The 18,032-nt window shown below is 44.0% G+C and overlaps 2 protein-coding genes across 8 annotated transcripts in view; both read right to left on the bottom strand.

Annotated features, from left to right (window-relative positions):
- Positions 1-4,201, bottom strand: part of LOC118090601 (maltase-glucoamylase-like) — an 86,102-nt gene extending 81,901 nt beyond the window's left edge. Inside the window, exon 1 of the mRNA XM_060279398.1 lies at positions 4,158-4,201. The gene's annotated coding sequence lies outside the window, so the exon portion shown is untranslated. The remainder of the gene's footprint in view (positions 1-4,157) is intronic.
- A 5,181-nt stretch (positions 4,202-9,382) lies between these two features.
- The window catches only part of KIF21A (kinesin family member 21A), a 102,045-nt gene continuing 93,395 nt past the window's right edge, over positions 9,383-18,032 (bottom strand). For 4 of the 7 annotated variants that reach the window (XM_060279379.1, XM_060279381.1, XM_060279384.1 and 1 more), the window contains 5 exons: positions 16,961-17,125; positions 15,884-16,001; positions 14,371-14,541; positions 13,554-13,753; positions 9,384-12,482 (listed from right to left, as the gene is read on the bottom strand). In XM_060279379.1, the coding sequence (XP_060135362.1) occupies positions 12,389-12,482; positions 13,554-13,753; positions 14,371-14,541; positions 15,884-16,001; positions 16,961-17,125 (748 nt within the window). In that variant the 3' untranslated portion in view covers positions 9,384-12,388. Of the gene's footprint in view, positions 12,483-13,553; positions 13,754-14,370; positions 14,542-15,883; positions 16,002-16,960; positions 17,126-18,032 lie in introns of all 7 variants that reach the window. The other 3 variants (XM_060279385.1, XM_060279383.1, XM_060279386.1) reach the window with 2 other exon arrangements.

Raw genomic sequence — 18,032 nt, 5'->3', positions numbered from 1 at the left:
CATAAATTGTCGTGTCATGGTATTGTGAGGTATACAAAGTATCTTTGCTTGAGTTGCCATCATTTTCTTTTTTGTTACAAACAAAAACAGAGTGTTGTATACATGTATATTTTAAAAAAATAATAAAGATTGAATTGGAAAACAAAAAAAAGAAAAAAAAGAAACAGGGCAGGCCAGTGATACTAAAGAGGCAATCGAAGGCTGCCCCTTTCAGAATCTCCATTTTCTCTATTTTTCTGTATATTCCCTAGGTCTGACTTACTCCTTCCGCAGAGCCTGGAAGGGGTAAGCCACACACAGGGAGTTTTTAAGGGCTTAGTTAGCGCAGAACACCCATTGGCAGGGTTGGCAGTGAGGTAGCTGCCTCGGGCGGCAGGTAATGAGATGGGGGCGTGGCTAGAGCTATCATGTGGCCTATCTCCCCCCCACACATTATCCTGCTGCCCTCAAGTGTCCTTTCACTAGTATTGGAGAAAGTTTCAACTACCAGTCCAATTGGCTTCTAATTAGGGGTAGGCACAACTTGTCCTTTGCCTCAGGCAGCTAAATTTCTTGAGCTGGCTCTGCTTATTTGGAGGGGGGGAGTCTGTCCCCTGGGCCCTGGTCTGATCACCTTTGTTTCCTAGTTCCTGACCTTTGAGTTTATACAACATTTATACAATACTCCCGGCCAATCCTTTGCTCTTGCTGTCTGCTCCAGAGTCCACCACGGGCTCATTCTTGACACCAAGGAAGATAAGCGGAAGAGGAGATGAGACCTAAGGCTTCGTTTCCATGAAAACTGACTTAGGATCTGGCCTACTGAGCTCTGAATGTACAGAAGATTGTGCTCCTTGTCAGATGCACCTAATATAACTAAGTTGTGGGGATGGAACTATTGTGCAGTCAGGAGCGTAGGGGAACAATTAGGGCAAGAGGCCCCAGCTTGAGAGAGCGACTGGGGTGGTGGTGACGCCACAATACTGAGCATGTAAGCATCACCCCTCCCTCCCTAAGCTAGGCAGAAGCTTCCTGGGCCTTGGAAAGGAGGCTCCAGGCTTTAATACTTTAATACTCTAATTCTCCGGGAACCTTTAGGAGACTAGCCTAGTCCCCCTTGTTCACTGACCGCATGCCACTGCGTGCAGAGCAGCAAGACAAAGATCTCTGACTTACATCTCATTGTATACTTTGCCAAGCTGACTGGGGCCAATGGGAATTCATGTCTAACATCCGGCAGGTCCAAATATTCCCCATTCCTGCTCTAGCAGGTCTCTATGCTGTAGGTCTACCTATTCCCACCTAGCACTATTCGGTCACAATCCTATTGCTTTTTGACACAATTTTGGGACTTCTAGCATTCTGAAAATACTTCCTAACCCCACGGAGTAATGGTGAACTTTACAGAGATAGAGCTCAAGTCCGCGCACGTTCGCCCCCCCCCCAAAAAACCCAATAAGTTCTGCAGAATTAAAAGAACTTTGACATCAGAGTATTTGTTGAGCAAATTACAGCTATCATCTTTCCAGTACACCCTTTCAAGATTTTCGAGTTCCCTCAATATGAGGTATAACACTTTCTCCCAGACCACCCCCAGAAATTCTTTCTTTTCTTTGGTGACCTGATGCCAAGAATGTTTGTGGTCTTTTAAATATTGAAGCTTACAGGGACACCATGTACGGTATTTAAAGTGCCATGAAAACACTTGATAAGCACAATCTGCATATTGTGCTGCTGCAATTCTGGCAATTGCACTACAGCGGGGACCCAGTTTGCTTTGGGAACTGTTCTATGGCATGCTCAGAATAATGCTTAATCCCGCCTGGCATTAAGAATACTGTTCATTGTATCCCACTTTGCAAACAGAAACGTTTTGAATGAGATCGTATCCCATATGCTTTCTTCCCCCGTGAATAAATAAAGACGCAATCCCACGCAATCTCTAGATAAGGGAAGCATTTTAATTCTAGATCTGAACTCGCACAGAAGGTCTTAGAATTAATCATAAAAAAAACGATTAAAACCCCTTAGCAAAAGCTTGTGCTGCCCACTGGTGGTTTAAAACAAAAAAAAAAACTCTCATTTTGGGGAAAGCAAGTATTGGCTTCCCACATGGGTGACTGACATTCTTTATGGCCTGCTGGTAAGAACGGTCACATGCCATTCCCAAAACCAACGTTTGCCCACCCATTTTGGGGGAGAACGGGAAGGCACCGTCACAGGAATTGAGAGAAGAGGGATATTGCATTTTACCTGCTTTAGCAGATAGCTGGCAGAATTGCTGCCGTTTTCCATCTGAAACCAGCCCGGTTGTTCCTAAAGAAGAGCTACAACCTAAAGCACATTGTGTGGGGAACTATTTTGCTGAAAGGAAAATCTTACAAAACAGGAAGCATTCAATAATGTAAGCAAAAAAGGGGGAGTGTATCTCAAAGACGCTGGAAAAGATGTGTGTTTATTGTTAGATTTGCATGCAAAATTTGCAAAAGTGCCTTCTTCTAGGACACATTTCTTTACAAATTGCTCAGAAACCATCCTTTTCAAAGAACCTGCAGTATCTTATTTGTAAAGAGACAAAACAAAACAAAACAAAACAACCCACTAGGGAAGGCATTTGAACCGAAAGACTGCCAGTTAATTTATCAAAAAGCATTCATCCGTTCCAGTATCTTCTCCCCTTTCTTTGGTTCTGTTTTGAACTATTTTGCTACTTGTGATCGAAGGAGGTAGACATCCTTGCAGATCAATGGCTTGAGCCAAGGTACACTAAAGACTGCCTCTTCCAGTACCTGTAACCAGCCTGCTACTCCCTAAAACCTGGTGGAGACACCTTCCTCTATGTCCCAGCTGTGCAGGATGCCCGAGTGGCTGGAACAAGAGCATGGGCCTCCTTGGTGGTTGCACCAGTTTACCGTAGGTTGATTTGGCCCTCTCCCTTACTGCCTGGTGAAAGCTTCCCCTTTCCAGCAAGCTTTTATCATATTAGGCAGACGAGGGTTTCTTTCCTGGGGAGTCTTTGAATTTCTATCTCCTCAGACTGTTTGTATATTGATCTTACGGATCACAGCACTTTGGACTATTGTAAACTGCTCAAAAAAACAAAAAACAAACAAACCAGGAATGCATTGGAAGGGTGAGCTGCACACACCGTTGAAATCCTGAATGAATAAAGAATCAATAACAGCTGTTGAACACAATCCAAGAACAAGAAAAAGGGCAGCTGCATTATAGATGCATTTTTGAAGAAAGTCTTTTATCAAGGGAAACACAAACTGATCTGGGCAACTTTTCTGCCGCAGTTCACCTTTACAGGCACCTAATACAAATTTTCGCATTATTGGCCGAGGGACCCAGGTGGCACTGTGGTTAAACCACTGAGCCTAAGGCTTGCCGATCAGAAGGTCGGCGGTTCGAATCCCCGCGACAGGGTGAGCTCCCGTTGCTCGGTCCCAGCTCCTGCCAACCTAGCAGTTCGAAAGCACGTCAAAATGCAAGTAGATAAATAGGAACCGCTACAGCGGGAAGGTAAACGCCGTTTCCATGTGCTGCTCTGGTTTGCCAGAAGCGGCTTTGTCATGCTGGCCACATGACCTGGAAGCTATATGTCGGCTCCCTCGGCCAATAATGTGAGATTAGCGCGCAACCCCAGAGTTGGTCACGACTGGACCTAATGGTCAGGGGTCCCTTTACCTTTACCTTTAATACAAATTTTTAAAAGTTTATTTTTGTTCCATAACCCCAAGGCACATTTGACTTAAACAGAGAACTGCACCTGTGAAGGTAGCAAAGTTGACTTCAGCACTGGAGCTGAGCATGGGAATGTTTAACCTCGCCTTCACCAACCTGGTGCCCTCAGGATGTTTGGCTCCAAACTGAGGCTGATGGGGGGCATCCGATTGGCAAAGGATCATATAACCTTGGAGGACCACTGCCAGTTCTTCCAGACCAGGGATTCCCAAACTTGGGTCTCCAGCTGTTTTTGGACTACAACTCCCATCATCCCTAACTAGCAGGACCAGTGGTCAAGAGTGATGAGAATTGTAGTCCCAGAACAGCTGGAGACCCACGTTTGGGAATCCCTGGTCTCTAGACAATAGTGAGCTAGACAGAGCAATGGACTGACTCAGTATGAAACACCTTCCAATGTACTGCTATCCAACTATAAAATTCTATCTTACCTGCAAGAGCAAGAGCCAAAAAAGGAAACTTCTTATTTCTCTCCATGGTTGAATAGATATAACACAAGCTCCTTAGACAGTGGCCTTTTATAAGCAAGATCTAGCAGGGAACACAGAGTTATCTGCAAGCTGACACATTGCAAATATTTGTTACTTTGATCAGGAAGAAAATGACCTTATTTGCAGCTTATGTAAGGTTGAAGGGAAGACAAGTTGCAAATTTATTTGTAAATTTAAAATGCTATCTTCGTAGGAAAAGAAGGGGGAAGAGTTGCTGATTGTAACAGAAGCGACAAGGCCAATGTGGGCATAGATTTTAAGTTTAACATGTGCATTTGACCACAGAGATAGGGGAATGATCCTACTCCTCTGAAATCACTTTAATCAACACTCTCCCTACTATTTTGCACCCCACAATACATTACGGAGATCTTTGCAGTCTTTTATCACAGGGGATCATGGATCTAAAGTCAAAGCTCCACGTTTCCTCTGAGAAAATGATGCTGCAAGAATTTTTTAGAGAAGTAGGAAAGAGATGTTATGGGCTTTTTCATGGAACGGCTACTAAGCACAATGGCTCTGCAGGAGGCAGCGCGCCTCTGAATATCACCTACTGTGAATCGCAAATGTGGCAAATGCTATTGCACCCAGTCGCTGCCTGTGGTCTGGTTGGCCACTGGGAGAACACTGCTGGACTAGATGCGTCTTTAATTCGCTAGGCCCATTATCATGTACCCATCATTTTCTGCACAGGATCATGGGGCTTTTACTTTAACCCTGCCCCAATTCTAGATTTCAAAAGAGCGTCAGCTATCAAAAGGAGGAGCCACTGGCTTGGCCTCTGTCATCTTCGTGGGAGACCCTGCTCAAGTGTCACGGTCCGGTCGGCGGGCAGTTGAAGCCCTGGCTGAGGACGTCAGGACCAGAGGCAAGATGGTGGTGTAGAAGCAGGAACAGATGCAGGGTTGAGGGTCCAGCAGCAGGCAGTCGCAGGGTCAAGGAGCAAGGCAGAGGCGAAGGTCTGGGAGTCAAGGAGCAAGGCATCGGCAAGGCAAAGGTCCAAGGGTCGAGGATCAAGGCGTCGGCAAGGCAGAGGTCTAAGGGTCAAGAATCAAGGCGAGGGTCCAAGGAGCAAGAGGCCAGATGCAACCAGGCAGGGATAGCGTTGCTGTGGCAAAGAGCTGAAGGGAAATGCTGAGCTTTTATCCCTCCCAGCTCCTGCCACCAGGTGCAGTGAGGTATCAAGTGGTCTCACCTGAGTGGTCACTCCTTGCCTCTCCAGCACAAGCTGAGGCCTCACCTGAGTGGCCACTCCTTGCTTCTCCAGCACAAGCTGAGGCAGGCCCCAGTCCTGCAAAGCACTACAGGCCCCAGAGCCTGACTCCTGCCCATACTCCTGACATCGAGCTTCATTCTCCTTTCCCAAAGCGAGGGCCTTCAATGCATGATGGAGGCGGATAGGGCAGGAATAGCAGGCAGCAGAGGGCAGGCATTAAAAATGTTCTCTTTGAGTTTTCCTTTCAAACACTTGAAAAGGGGTTTCCAGGTCAGGAATATCCTGGACCTTGAGATATCATGGCCCTAACCTGAAGCCTAGGGGTGGTCCTTGGTGATGTGATGTTATTGGGTCAGAGCCCCTGGTGATGGCCTGATGTCTTACTATTTATTTTTATTTTTATTATTATTTAATTTCTACACCACCATCATCCAAAGGTAACAGGGCAGCAGCAGCAGCAGCAGCAGCAATAGTTGTTGTTTATATACTGCCCTATACCCAGGGGTCCCAATATAAGAACACAAAAACGCATACTGTACCGTAACAACAAAAACAATACCCACCCCACACAACTTAAAAGGCCATAGATTGTTTCATTAGCTAAAGGCCTGGATGAAGAGAAATGCTTTTGCCTAAAACAGGGGTTCCCAACAAAATTTTCTCGAGGACCCCTCATTGAGCCGCTATTGTGACAAGGACCCCCATTAATTCCTAATCCTAAAATTAAAAAGTGAGAGCCAAATTAAGAGTCTTTTTTATACGTTTTTTACAGTTACAACAGAGTACTCCATCAGTATACAGTTAGTTTTAATTTTCAGTTCTTAATGAGATGAGTTAAATCTGTCCTTTGAGTTCATTATTTCTGAAATATTAGGTTCCAAACTTGAAACTTTCACTCTGAAATCTGACTGCAAATCTCTACCTGCCTACTAGTCAGCAGAAAATAACTTTTGGCTCCATTAGCACCTTTTTATTAAACAATTTTGGCTGAGTGAAACATATCCAGCGCCGTGGTGCGAAGATCCCTCCGGCGCCCCCCCCCAAATTCCCAAGAATTGACAACCTTTTTAGCCGCGGGGGACCCCCAAAGTTGTTGACCATTTTTAGGAAAGGTTCCCAAGAGAAGAAGCTGACAAGAAGCAGCGGGTGGAAATTAGCAAATGCTAAGGAAAGAAGGGGTGAAAGAGAGAGGGAGGGAGGGAGGGAGGGAGGGAGGAAGGAGTCAGAGAAAGAAAGAGAGGGAGAGAGGGAGGGAGGGAGAGCAGCGCACAGTGCCCAAGCGGCTCTTGCTTTTCTTGCTGGTACAGCGAGCTGGGAGAAGGGACGGACTGACAGGAGCTCCCGTCCACCACCACCCCTCCCAGCTCGCAGCAAAGCAAGCGGAGCAGGCTTGGTAACTGGCAGCAGGGGGGAATGGGGCATCCCAAAAGTGCTCCTCCTGCCTTCCGTGCCTGCGTTCCAACGGAAGGCAGGCAGGGAAGGCAGGCGGCTCAGCCCGGGAGAGGCTGTTGCTTTTGCAAGCAAGGTGACAGCCTCTTCGGGGCTAGAGCGCCTGCATTCCATGGGCTTCTCCCACCCAGTCACCCCTCTGTGCAAAGGGGGCTGATTTGTAAGGCGCCCGCACTGCTCCCTCACTGACAGAGGGGGTAAGACCACCACCCCAAAAAACAGTGGCCCCCTCTCTCTCTGGGGGTGGGGGTGGGCGGTGGAATGGGGTGGGGGAGGGGAAGGCGCAGCTGCCGAGGTGAAGAGGCGACCTCGCGCCCGCTTCAAAGCCTCCCACCGGGTCCTGAATTGAGGGAGCAGGGGCGCCCAGCAGCGAGTCCGCTGCCCTCCGCCGACTCGGGAGTCTCATTGGGTCTCCTCGGAGGAGGCGGAGCCACGCCAAAAACTCCATAGAACAGCGTCTGGAGCTGCTGGCCACAGGCAGGGAGAGGGCGGGAAGGAGGCAAGCGAGCTCTGGGGCTTTCGGCGTGGCGCCTCCTCCTCTGAGGAGACCCAAGGAGACTCCCGAGTCGGCGGAGCGGATTGCTAGGGGCGCCACACCGCGGCAGCAGTGCGTGGTGCTCCCGCTGCGCGCGCGCCGCTCAATACACACATCTTGGGGAGGTGATCTTGCGGACCCCTCTGGCATAGCTCGCGGACCCCTGGGGGTCCGCGGACCACTTGTTGGGAACCACTGGCCTAAAAGATAAAGATGTGATCCTCCCTGGGGAGAGCATTCCACAAGCAAGGAGCCCTGGGGGCTTTTCAGTATTTCACCAGAATGCTTGAAGAGCTCAACTGATCTTTCTTTCTTTTTTGGGGGGGGGGGGTTAGTCCCAGGAGCCTACTCCATCACTTACTTGGGTACTTGAAGAGCTGCTTTGTCTCATATGTTATCTTTGTTGTTGTTTAGTCGTTTAGTCGTGTCCGACTCTTCGTGACCCATGGACCATAGCATGCCAGGCACTCCTGTCTTCCACTGCCTCCCGCAGTTTGGTCAAACTCATGTTGGTAGCTTCGAGAACACTGTCCAACCATCTCGTCCTCTGTCGTCCCCTTCTCCTAGTGCCCTCCATCTTTCTCAACATCAGGGTCTTTTCCAGGGAGTCTTCTCTTCTCATGAGGTGGCCAAAGTATTGGAGCCTCAGCTTCAGGATCTGTCCTTCCAGTGAGCACTCGGGGGTGATTTCCTTCAGAATGGATAGGTCTGATCTTCTTGCAGTCCATGGGACTCTCAAGAGTCTCCTCCAGCACCATAATTCAAAAGCATCAATTCTTTGGCGATCAGCCTTCTTTGTGGTCCAGCTCTCACTTCCATAGCTTTAACTATACGGACCTTTGTTGGCAAGGTGATGTCTCTGCTTTTTAAGATGCTGTCTAGGTTTGTCATTGCTTTTCTCCCAAGAAGCAGGCGTCTTTTAATTTCAGGACTGCTGTCACCATCTGCAGTGATCATATGTTATCTACTCCTGCGTTAATTTTGTTACCTGCAGCCCAATCTCTGAGCGGCATAGGCTTCATCTTATTTTGTAGGGTGGGGCTGTGGTTCAGAGGTGCTGAAGAAAAGGCCCACAGAGCTGTGGAACTGAAGGAATATTTTGTTCCACCTGTGGCTCATAAACAGTCTGAGTGTTTCCTGTTGCAAAGGAAGGGCATGTGTTTTTCTGGGTCTGGAACTCTGGATTACAAAAGCAAGGGAAAATAGGTAAGTGATTCCTGTGGTGACTAGGCCTCGCTCAAGCTATGCCACAATGGACTGTGGTGAAAAGAAGGTGCAACGTACGATATTCCCTACAGCCAGCATCCCTGGGTGTCCCTGCGCTGGAACATGAGGACAATAAGGCTGGCAAGGCTATAGCTGAGCCGTGATCATGCACCAAGATCGTGTACAGGGTGAAGACGATACAAGATTTGCCAGCAGCTCTGACGACCTTCACGAGGCTCTTTTCAGCTTTATCAAGGAATATGTTACTCCCCAAAAATAATTGAAATAATTAAAAAAAAAACACCCAACACCTATTTGTACAGCTGTCGGCCTCTGACTTTTTCATTTACCAATACAGAACTGGATTTGAGGGGGGAAAGTAGTGTGTGAGAAAATATTGAATCTGGAGATGCTGAGAGATGAAAAAGAGGTCGCACCTCAAGTGCTAGAGTTCACTTATTTTTCTTTGTTTTCTTAGCTCCAAGATTCACAGCAGTTCTTTGTTTCTTCTGGGGCCTTTTGACTTCTTTTTTTGAGAGAGGGGTTTTCTTGCCTTGAACGTGTTGCTTCTTCAAGGTAGAAGCAGTTTGCAGCCATTTCCCTCTGAACCAATCCTTGGTCTAGAACAGGCATGGCCAAACTTGGCCCTCCAGCTGTTTTGGGACTACAATTCCCATCATCCCTGACCACTGTCCCGGTTAGCTAGGGATGATGGGAGTTGTAGTCCCAAAACAGCTGGAGGGTCAAGTTTGGCCATGCCTGATCTAGAACCTTGGTTCATGAGCAATATTGAAGAGATTGAGCGTTCCTGTACACACAAACACACAGGCACAGTAGTCTATTCCTTGGTGATGCTGAAACCTCACCATTTTATTTTCTGGTTTTTCCTCCCCTCTTCTCTCCGGACTCCTCTGGGCCTTGTTCTCTAGATCTTGATTTTTCCTTTCAGTCCTCCCCTATTCCTTTTAATTTCTAGTCTTAATATTTAAGGCAATTTGCTTTATCACTGTTACATAGTAAAGCTTTGAACTAACATGGACTGGTTGAAGTTTCAGGGCACAATTTAGAGTTACCAGTAATTAATTGCTGAAATTCTTACTTGCTTTTCCTGCCACAATTGCTGCTTGTAATAGTTAAGTTGCGCATTTTTTCTCCGGAGCAAAGTTTAAAAGTTAAGCTTGCATATTTATATTCTGTTTTGTTCACCATGTGGTCATTGCTTACATATAATGTTCTTTCTCCTTTCCCCAGGATTCTTTTTATGTATAATGTGCCTATTTCTCTGTGGTTTTAGTTATGCTTATATCTACATATATAAAAATGTAGGCATTGCACATGCGGATGAAACAGCCTTTCTCCATAACCGCTGAACCGAATTGAAACAAAGTTGGGCAGAACGTACCTTGCCCACCAGGGAGGGATCTGGCATATTTCCCCCCCCCAAAAAAGCACACCTTTCATACCTAAAATAATGATTAAACACACAAAAAAGTGGCGCCCAAATTAGACATCACCAGCAGAAGGTTTGAAGACTCCAGTAGCATCCAATAGAAAAACAATGAAAAGGTAAACCACCGTGAAGTGCAAATATTTAAAAATATATGCACCAACAACCTTCACATATAGAAGGAGTTTCAAAAATGTGTACAAAATCTCATGCTCTAAGTCTTAAAAGTCCAGTATATAGTGCAATAATCAAGTCAGATAGTAAAGTGCTATGATGTATCATGCATTCTTAACTCTTCCCATGCGTTCTTATCTCATCTGACGGGTGGCCAGCTTCTTCCCCGTTTCACAGGAATGGTTTCCTCAGGGGGCGGACTCAAAGGTTCATGTGCAAAAGCTTAACAAGACTACCGAAGCTCACAATTCTCAAGGAATGATCAAGGGGTCACCAGCTTTTACTTTTGCTTTAATTGCCATACATCCTTATCTATGATATACTAAAGACAGTAATCAGTGAGCTGATTGCTACATGCATTCTTCCTTTTGTTGCCTGTATTATTAATTTTATTTCAAAATAAGTTCCTGCGTTTAAAAAGGTGGCTATTTCAGATATTTTCTTTGTATTCCCCTCTGCCATCCACCTCCAGATAATGACCAGGGTTACAATGGCACTGGGAGGCCTTGACCCTTAATGACCACTCTTTAGATCAGGGGTCAGCAACTTTTTTCAGCCATTGGCCGGTTCACTGTCCGTCAGACCGTGGGGGGGGGGACAGACTATATTTTGGGGGAGGAAATGAATGAATACCCATGCCCCACAAATAACCCAGATGCATTTTAAGTAGAAGCACACATTCTACTCATGTAAAAACACCAGGCAGGCCCCACAAATGCATTTTAAATAAAAGGACACATTCTACTCATGTAAAAACACGCTGGTCTGCGGGCCAGATTGAGAAGGTGATTGGGCCGCATCCGGCCCCTGGGCCTTAGGTTGCCTACCCCTGCTTTGGATTAACAAAGGCCATTAAAGAATAACAACGCAATCCACAAAGCACCCTTTTTAGTCTGAATGCCACAGGGTTGCTTAGAAAACACCACACACTTCTTTGTACTTGGGTCCTGTGCAGTTTCACTTAGTCATGTTAATTTCTCTTCATGTATGGCGCCAAACAAAAGTAGCGGCAATGAAAGTGTTCACATTCAATTGTGTGGTTTTTTTGTTTTTGTTTTTAATGTAAGCATCAACTATCACAAGCTGTACATTTACAAGTTCATATCCTCTACCCAACAGCAAACCCAATAAAACACTGTTCCTACAACTTGCCGAATTTACAAATGAATGTTCTGAAAAACTGGATAAATTATACAACCCTCTTGTTCAATATCCACACTCAAATCTACAGCAATTAAAAAATCCACACAGGCACATTGTTAAGATAGTCTCTCTCTTTACATACCATGTATTTACACACGGCCTTTGTTGACACAGTTGCTACCGTTCTTTTAACTAACTCCAAGGTTCAACAAACATATCTAAAATATATTTAGCAGCATATCAAAGTATGTTAAAAAGGAAGGACACCTTGTTTATCTCTTAAATAAAACATCGTGAGATGACGGAAACATAAGAAAAATAGATTAAGGTTTTTCCTGTAAGAATACTGTGGTAGGCAGAGCACTAATAAAATGTTAATAATTTGACAGCATTTTAGTTTCTAGTCCTGAGCACAGAGTAGACACAGCTGCGCAACTTTGGTCAGCAAGAGTATAATGCTAACAACTAACGCAGGTCATATGGCATTCATTGTTAGCATGACACAGTCAGGGCAGTAATCCGTCTCAAACTAAGACCCCGCCCCTCCCTTGCGCTCCAGTCTTAGTTTCTTACAGCAGCAAAACATAAGTAAACTTTTTAGGACCCCCCCCCCCGCTGCTCTTCCATTAAAGGCTTGGGAAATGAGACAATAGATATTGCTGGCGCATTCCATACAACCACAAAGTGAAGCTCAGCTGAACAGAAGGGGTCAGAGAGTGAGGTACATAGGGCACTTTCTTTTCCTAGGTTACAGGTCTTGAGACAACCATTCCAGATGAAAGGCTTCCAGTTTGTTCAACTTACAAAGCTAATAAATGCACACAAATCCAGCCGTTATATGTGAGACAAGCATACCACCAACAGACTAGTGTTTGAAATATAGTACAGAAGGCAGTCTTTAAGGGCAGCAGTTTCAGCAGAATACAACACACTTAAAACGGTACAGCTGAGCTGCATCTTCTTCTTCCTCCCCAGCTGCAAGCATGTGCCTACTCTCGTCTTTAATTACTGGCCACATCTTCACTTGCATCACCAGCATCGGAGATCTGCCCGTCGAAGCTGCAGGGAGCCTTCCAGATTCTCACAGTCCGATCACTGCAAAATATTTGTAAGCAATCAAATCTATTAGTGTGAAGTGGGAAAAGGAAGAAGCAGAGAAAAGCCGTTTTCCCATTTATATACCCGTGAATTAAAAAAACAAAACAAAAACTCTTCCACTGAAATGTTCCCTTAATCAAAAGTAGTCTCTCGAGAAAGCGAATGTGGAGCAGCTCAATGATTTTGAGATTCTCAAATGCACCCCACAACAATTTCATTGCGCCACTGTGAAATATAGGAAACAGGCTGAGCAGCACACTGAAAGAGGCTTTATATCAGGCACCCCAAACTTGGCACTCCAACTGTTTTGGGACTACAACTCCCATCATCCCTAGTTAACAGGACCAGTGGTCAAGGATGATGGGAGTTGTAGTCCCAAAACAGCTGGAGGGGCGAATTTGGGGATGCCTGCTGTATATTATTGATTCTGTTGGTTCACTAGGCATAAAGACCCCAATAAAATAGTAGCGCATAACATTTATAAGGACCAAGTAAAAGTCACATAAGTCATAAGCAAGCTTTTGAGCTGATCAGAATTATAAGGCTCCAGAAGAGCTCCAGTATACCTGAAAGCTTGCTTACTATCTTGACATTTACACTAGTCCTACCTAATAAGCTATTATGCTACTGCTGTTTTTTAATACATTGTATTAGATATTATGGTATGACATCAAAGCACTTCCATTTGACAAACAAAGGCTCACTAACTGCAAACAAGCAGCAACGTCACAAACTTAACTATTTTTATGCTTTTCCCTTACAAGTAACTTATGGCATAATATTCAATAAAAATACATGTCTCCGTATAAAACAACGAACATTTTACATTAGTTTTGTTTTTTTAAAAAAACCAACCCAAATAATAACACAGTTTAAACCTCTGCCAGCTATGACCATAAATGTGCAGGAAATTAAGTTGGTGGTTCACAATGAAGACAAACCCTTTGAATTTCTGCACAGCCTGGAAAGCAAAGAAGATCACTCACTGCCAGTGTTTTAAATGAACTGGAATGCTCAGAATTATTTCCAGCTATGCAATGTGTGCAAAGAACATTAAAAGCAACTCACTCCGACGCAGTAAAAATCTGGCCTGAATTGGTGCAGATGGCATTGATGGGACTGTCGTGTCCCTTGAGTTCGCTTATTGGTGCAAATGTATCTACATTCCAGAGCTTCAGAATGCCTCCGCGGCAGCCGCTGAGAAGCACAGGGGAACCGGGCACAAGTCCAAGAGCACAGACCCAGTCCTTGTGGGCATTAGGAACTTGCTGAAAAGACATATCACAAAATCAGGTTGAGAAACATCATCATCCATAGGGAGTTCAGCTCTGAAAAAATGCATCCGATAATATGAAGCAGAGGGCAGTGCATATGATTAAACTGCGGTCCTCAAATATGGAATACTTAAGTCCACCTCTTTTAAAAAAAAACCTATGACTTGCTTACTCCAGAGCAACTTGGCAATATAGCAACTATTGAAATTAGAGTGTGTGCTTTGAAAGCTCTGCCTCCTACTCCCACATTTCTCTACTGCATGGTCAAACACATCCTCTGCAACTGTGAAGGTTAGAAACTTCCAGTTAAGAAGGATGCTGGGAATTTTACCAGAATTATGCCAGAAGTCTGAGGACCACGGAAAAGTTCTATCAACATATAGCATGCTCCATGTTGTCAATCCTCTGCTTAGGCGAAGAAAAGCCCAGCTGATTTTGATTCAAACAAAAATTTTCAACCCAACCTTTTCAGATTCTAAAATCAGTTTTCTAGATCCAAATACTATGACTTTTGGCTTTCAAAAATTTCAAGTCTCATTTTGGAGTAGCTGAAGAATTTCAATTTGGGGCCAGCTCTGTTTTGCAAGGTTCATATTATATTTTAACAGTACCTGGATGAGGTCTTTTTGAGCCAAGTCCCACTTTTTAATTCCATTATCTCTGGATCCACTAAAAAGGTTGTCTCCCATAATAGTAAGAGCTTCTATGCCATCATAATGGGGAGGTTCAAAGTTGTGTGTAGGGCTTACAGTTCCCAGAGCGCCTTCAGTTACATCAAACATCTGGAATAGGAGCAAAACCATTTCAAATCTGCAACATAATCTTGGCCAGGAATTGACAAAACATAAATACCCACTCAACAGAGTAGTAGTATACAGTGGTACCTCTACTTACAAATAACTCTACTTACGAATGTTTCTACTTACGAATGGAGCTCCGTCTGCCATCTTGGATGCGGTTTAGATAGGATTTTTTCTACTTACGAATTTTTATATAGGGTTGCTTCTACTTACGAATTTTTTGTCCCAATGCATTCCTATGGGATTCAACTTACAATTTTTTTCAACTTACAAATGTGCATTCGGAACGCATTAAATTCGTAAGTAGAGGTACCACTGTACAAACGCCTGCAAAGGATTTGTAATAGTGCAGTAGTACTAACCACTAACTGATTTTAATAATTAACTAATTCAATAAAAATGATGCCTTATCTGAAATATATAACCCAGCACAGATTTACTCAACTCAAATGATGGGTATGTGTTTTTTGGACAAATGTTGCCCTATTATCTCTGCCCATCTTACTATCATAGTATCACAAAGAATGGACACCAGATTATTACACAGAAAACAATTTGAGGCCTTTTGGCTACACGGTCTGTCAATTTCTTATTTTATAACCACAACAACCTCAATAGCAAACTATCGCCAGATGATCAATAGCAATAACTGTGTGTAAACAGAGGTATCTATAGTAAGATTAGAATATTTGACCCCCTTTTGTCTCTGTGGTAATTATGAACCATAAAAACTATAAAGTATTCATGTCAAAACTAAGGAGAGGCCAGAAATAACATTTGGAATAATTATTAAAGAAAGAAGGAATTAAAAGCAATTCCTGAGATTAGGTTGCAAATCTAAGCACAAATACCTAGGAGAAAAGAAGCGACTTTCACCTCTTAGTAAGTATATGCATACTAATATTTAGGAAATAACTTAAAACTCCCTGGAGGAAATAGTATGTTTTCTGGAATAACGAGTGAAAGTTAATCCAATTATTTTATTCTCCAACATCGAAACAAAAACCCTAGAAGCTCCCAAAGACTTTTTGAGTTTGAATTTATATTTTCCCAGGCATAGGTGAGAATGTCAGTTTGACTAGCCTTTTCTAGGAAGGAAAAGAAAAAAGAAAAGATGGACCAGCAGTACCATCCTATACATGTCTTTATGTTCCATTGCACTTAATGTGGTTTACCCCCAGTTGTGGGTATAGGATTGCAGCCTCAGGCATTATTCTGAGTAGAAATGGAGTGCACACCTTATAGGGAAAGAACCAAAGAAAATGGAAACCGATTCTCGAAGCTTGTTGTACTACTCCTGTGGTAAAGATGCAGGAAGCAATACCTTTATATAGTGATCCTTTGAGCCAGTAATTATGAGATCTTGCCCATTGGAAATGCGGTCTACAGTAAGGCACATAACAGGGCCCAGGTGACCAGTTAGTTTTCCTGTAGACTGGAACCTAAAAAAAATGACCAGAAACAGGCGAAGTGACTTAGCTTTAATTATTTCAAAGGAAAAGAAAGCATCTCCCCTGCCCATTTTCCAGAAGGGCACTGGAAATCAGGCTTTGATCCCTGCAGATAGTTAAATGGGTATAAGTGGGAGTGAAACACCACATTAGTAACAGCAGGAATATCCAATTTTGGACAGAGTAGTTTAAACGCTGTATTTTGATCTTCTCCTACTGACGTTCTTGATGGCGGGTGAATGCTACCGGATCAGAAATAGCTGTAAATATAAGGTTGGGAATTCTACTTATGACTTCTTTTTTCCAAATTTGTGCCATTCTTTGTGTTATTTGCACCTCTTAATTTTTCTTCTCTGTTTGTTTCATTGGCTAAGTTCATATTAGACGCTATCAGTCACGTACAACCCCACTTCTGAGGGTGGGCAGCATTTCACACCAAAAATCATGGTTAAAAATAGGAGGTTAGCAGACTTCAACTCCACAGAAAGGCTGAGACATCACTGTAAATCAGGCACCCCCAACCTGCGGCCCTCCAGGTGTTTTGGCCTACAACTCCCATGATCCCTAGCTAACAGGACCAGTGGTCAGGGATGATGGGAATTGTAGATGAATGGTGATGCACCAGGGAATGCTAAAGTTGCCTGGGCAGTGCAGGGCCTCTCGAGTTTCCAGGAAGAGAGGCACCCGCACAGGGAAGAGCCACAGCATGGATTCATCCCACATAGTATAAGAAGAAAGGTATGGGGGAAAGCCATAGTGCCTCAATTCCCCCAACACAAACAGATCATAAGAAGGCGTATAGACCAAAAAGCCTATAAGCTGTTCCCTACCATGGACTATTGCCATGAATGTGCCAGTTGGCAAATGGGGGATCAGGAGAGCACTGGCTGCAGCCACACTGGGGTTCACAGGATATTCGCATGCTCAGTAAGTATTTTGGAAAGCTTTACCTCTTCAGGTCCCACATTCTCACTGCATTTCCAGCAGCTGCGTACAGAAACGTGCCTGTTGGGTTTAAAGCTATTTGGTTGATCTGGTTCTCTCCAGCTGGAATTGTCACTGTTCTGTTGGTACTGCCAGAACATGCATCAACTGGCATTGCCTGGCCCGAAGACCTGAGTTTTGCACGCAAAAAAAAAAGACAAGAGGGAAATAAACTTACAATTATCTAAGAAGGAAAAACACACACCAAGTAATTCCATGAATCCTGCAAGCACATTGTATTCTGAAGGTGGACAAAGGATGAGGGGAATCAGTGGACACCAAGTTTCTTCCTTTAAATGCAAAGCATCCAAGCCTCTTATAAGCAACAATTCCAATGTATTTATTTATGTCTCATTTGTATGTTTATTGCCCGGTCTAGCCCAAATATTCTAAGCAGGCAACTGTCGAAAATGACAGACATGGTTGTGGTGAGCCTTTCAGGTTCAAGGGTACAGGGGAGAATTCAAATGCCACAATATTGCCAATGTTTGCTGACTTTTCTAGTAACTTCTAGTTCTACTTACAGCAAATAAAATATTCCCCAAACCAGGTACTTTTTTCCTTAAAAAATGTTTAGGGGTTCTTTCATTTTGACTCAAGAAAATCACTATTTTATAGTTCAAATTGGGAAAAATAAATACAGCAAATATACAAAGATACGCAAAAGTACAAAGATACGCAAAATGTTTAGGGGTATGAGTACCCCTGTGTACCCCCTCCCAGAAAAAGAGCACTGCCCAAACACATGTGTAAGTAATCAATCCATTTCAGAGATCTCCAAAAAATCAAGAGTTTCTAAAAATTGGCAATTGAGCCATCACATGACCAGGATGCAGGTATGAATTGTGTGTACGAATTGAAGATGTCAGTATGTAGGGGGAAACTTAAAATGTAAACTGATGCCTCAAAATTCAGTGGTAGACTATATGGTTTACTCTCTGGCTAAAAAGGTATCAGGAGGAAACAGAAGCAGGAAAGACATTGCCCTGTGGTTTTGGAGAAGCTTTCAAAGTAAAGTGAAATCCATAGTCTGGCTTT

Source organism: Zootoca vivipara, chromosome 10 (genome assembly GCF_963506605.1).
Source record: "Zootoca vivipara chromosome 10, rZooViv1.1, whole genome shotgun sequence".
Taxonomy (NCBI): domain Eukaryota; kingdom Metazoa; phylum Chordata; class Lepidosauria; order Squamata; family Lacertidae; genus Zootoca; species Zootoca vivipara.
Note: the sequence above shows the minus strand (reverse complement) of the source record. Positions and strands in the feature narration are given on the sequence as shown.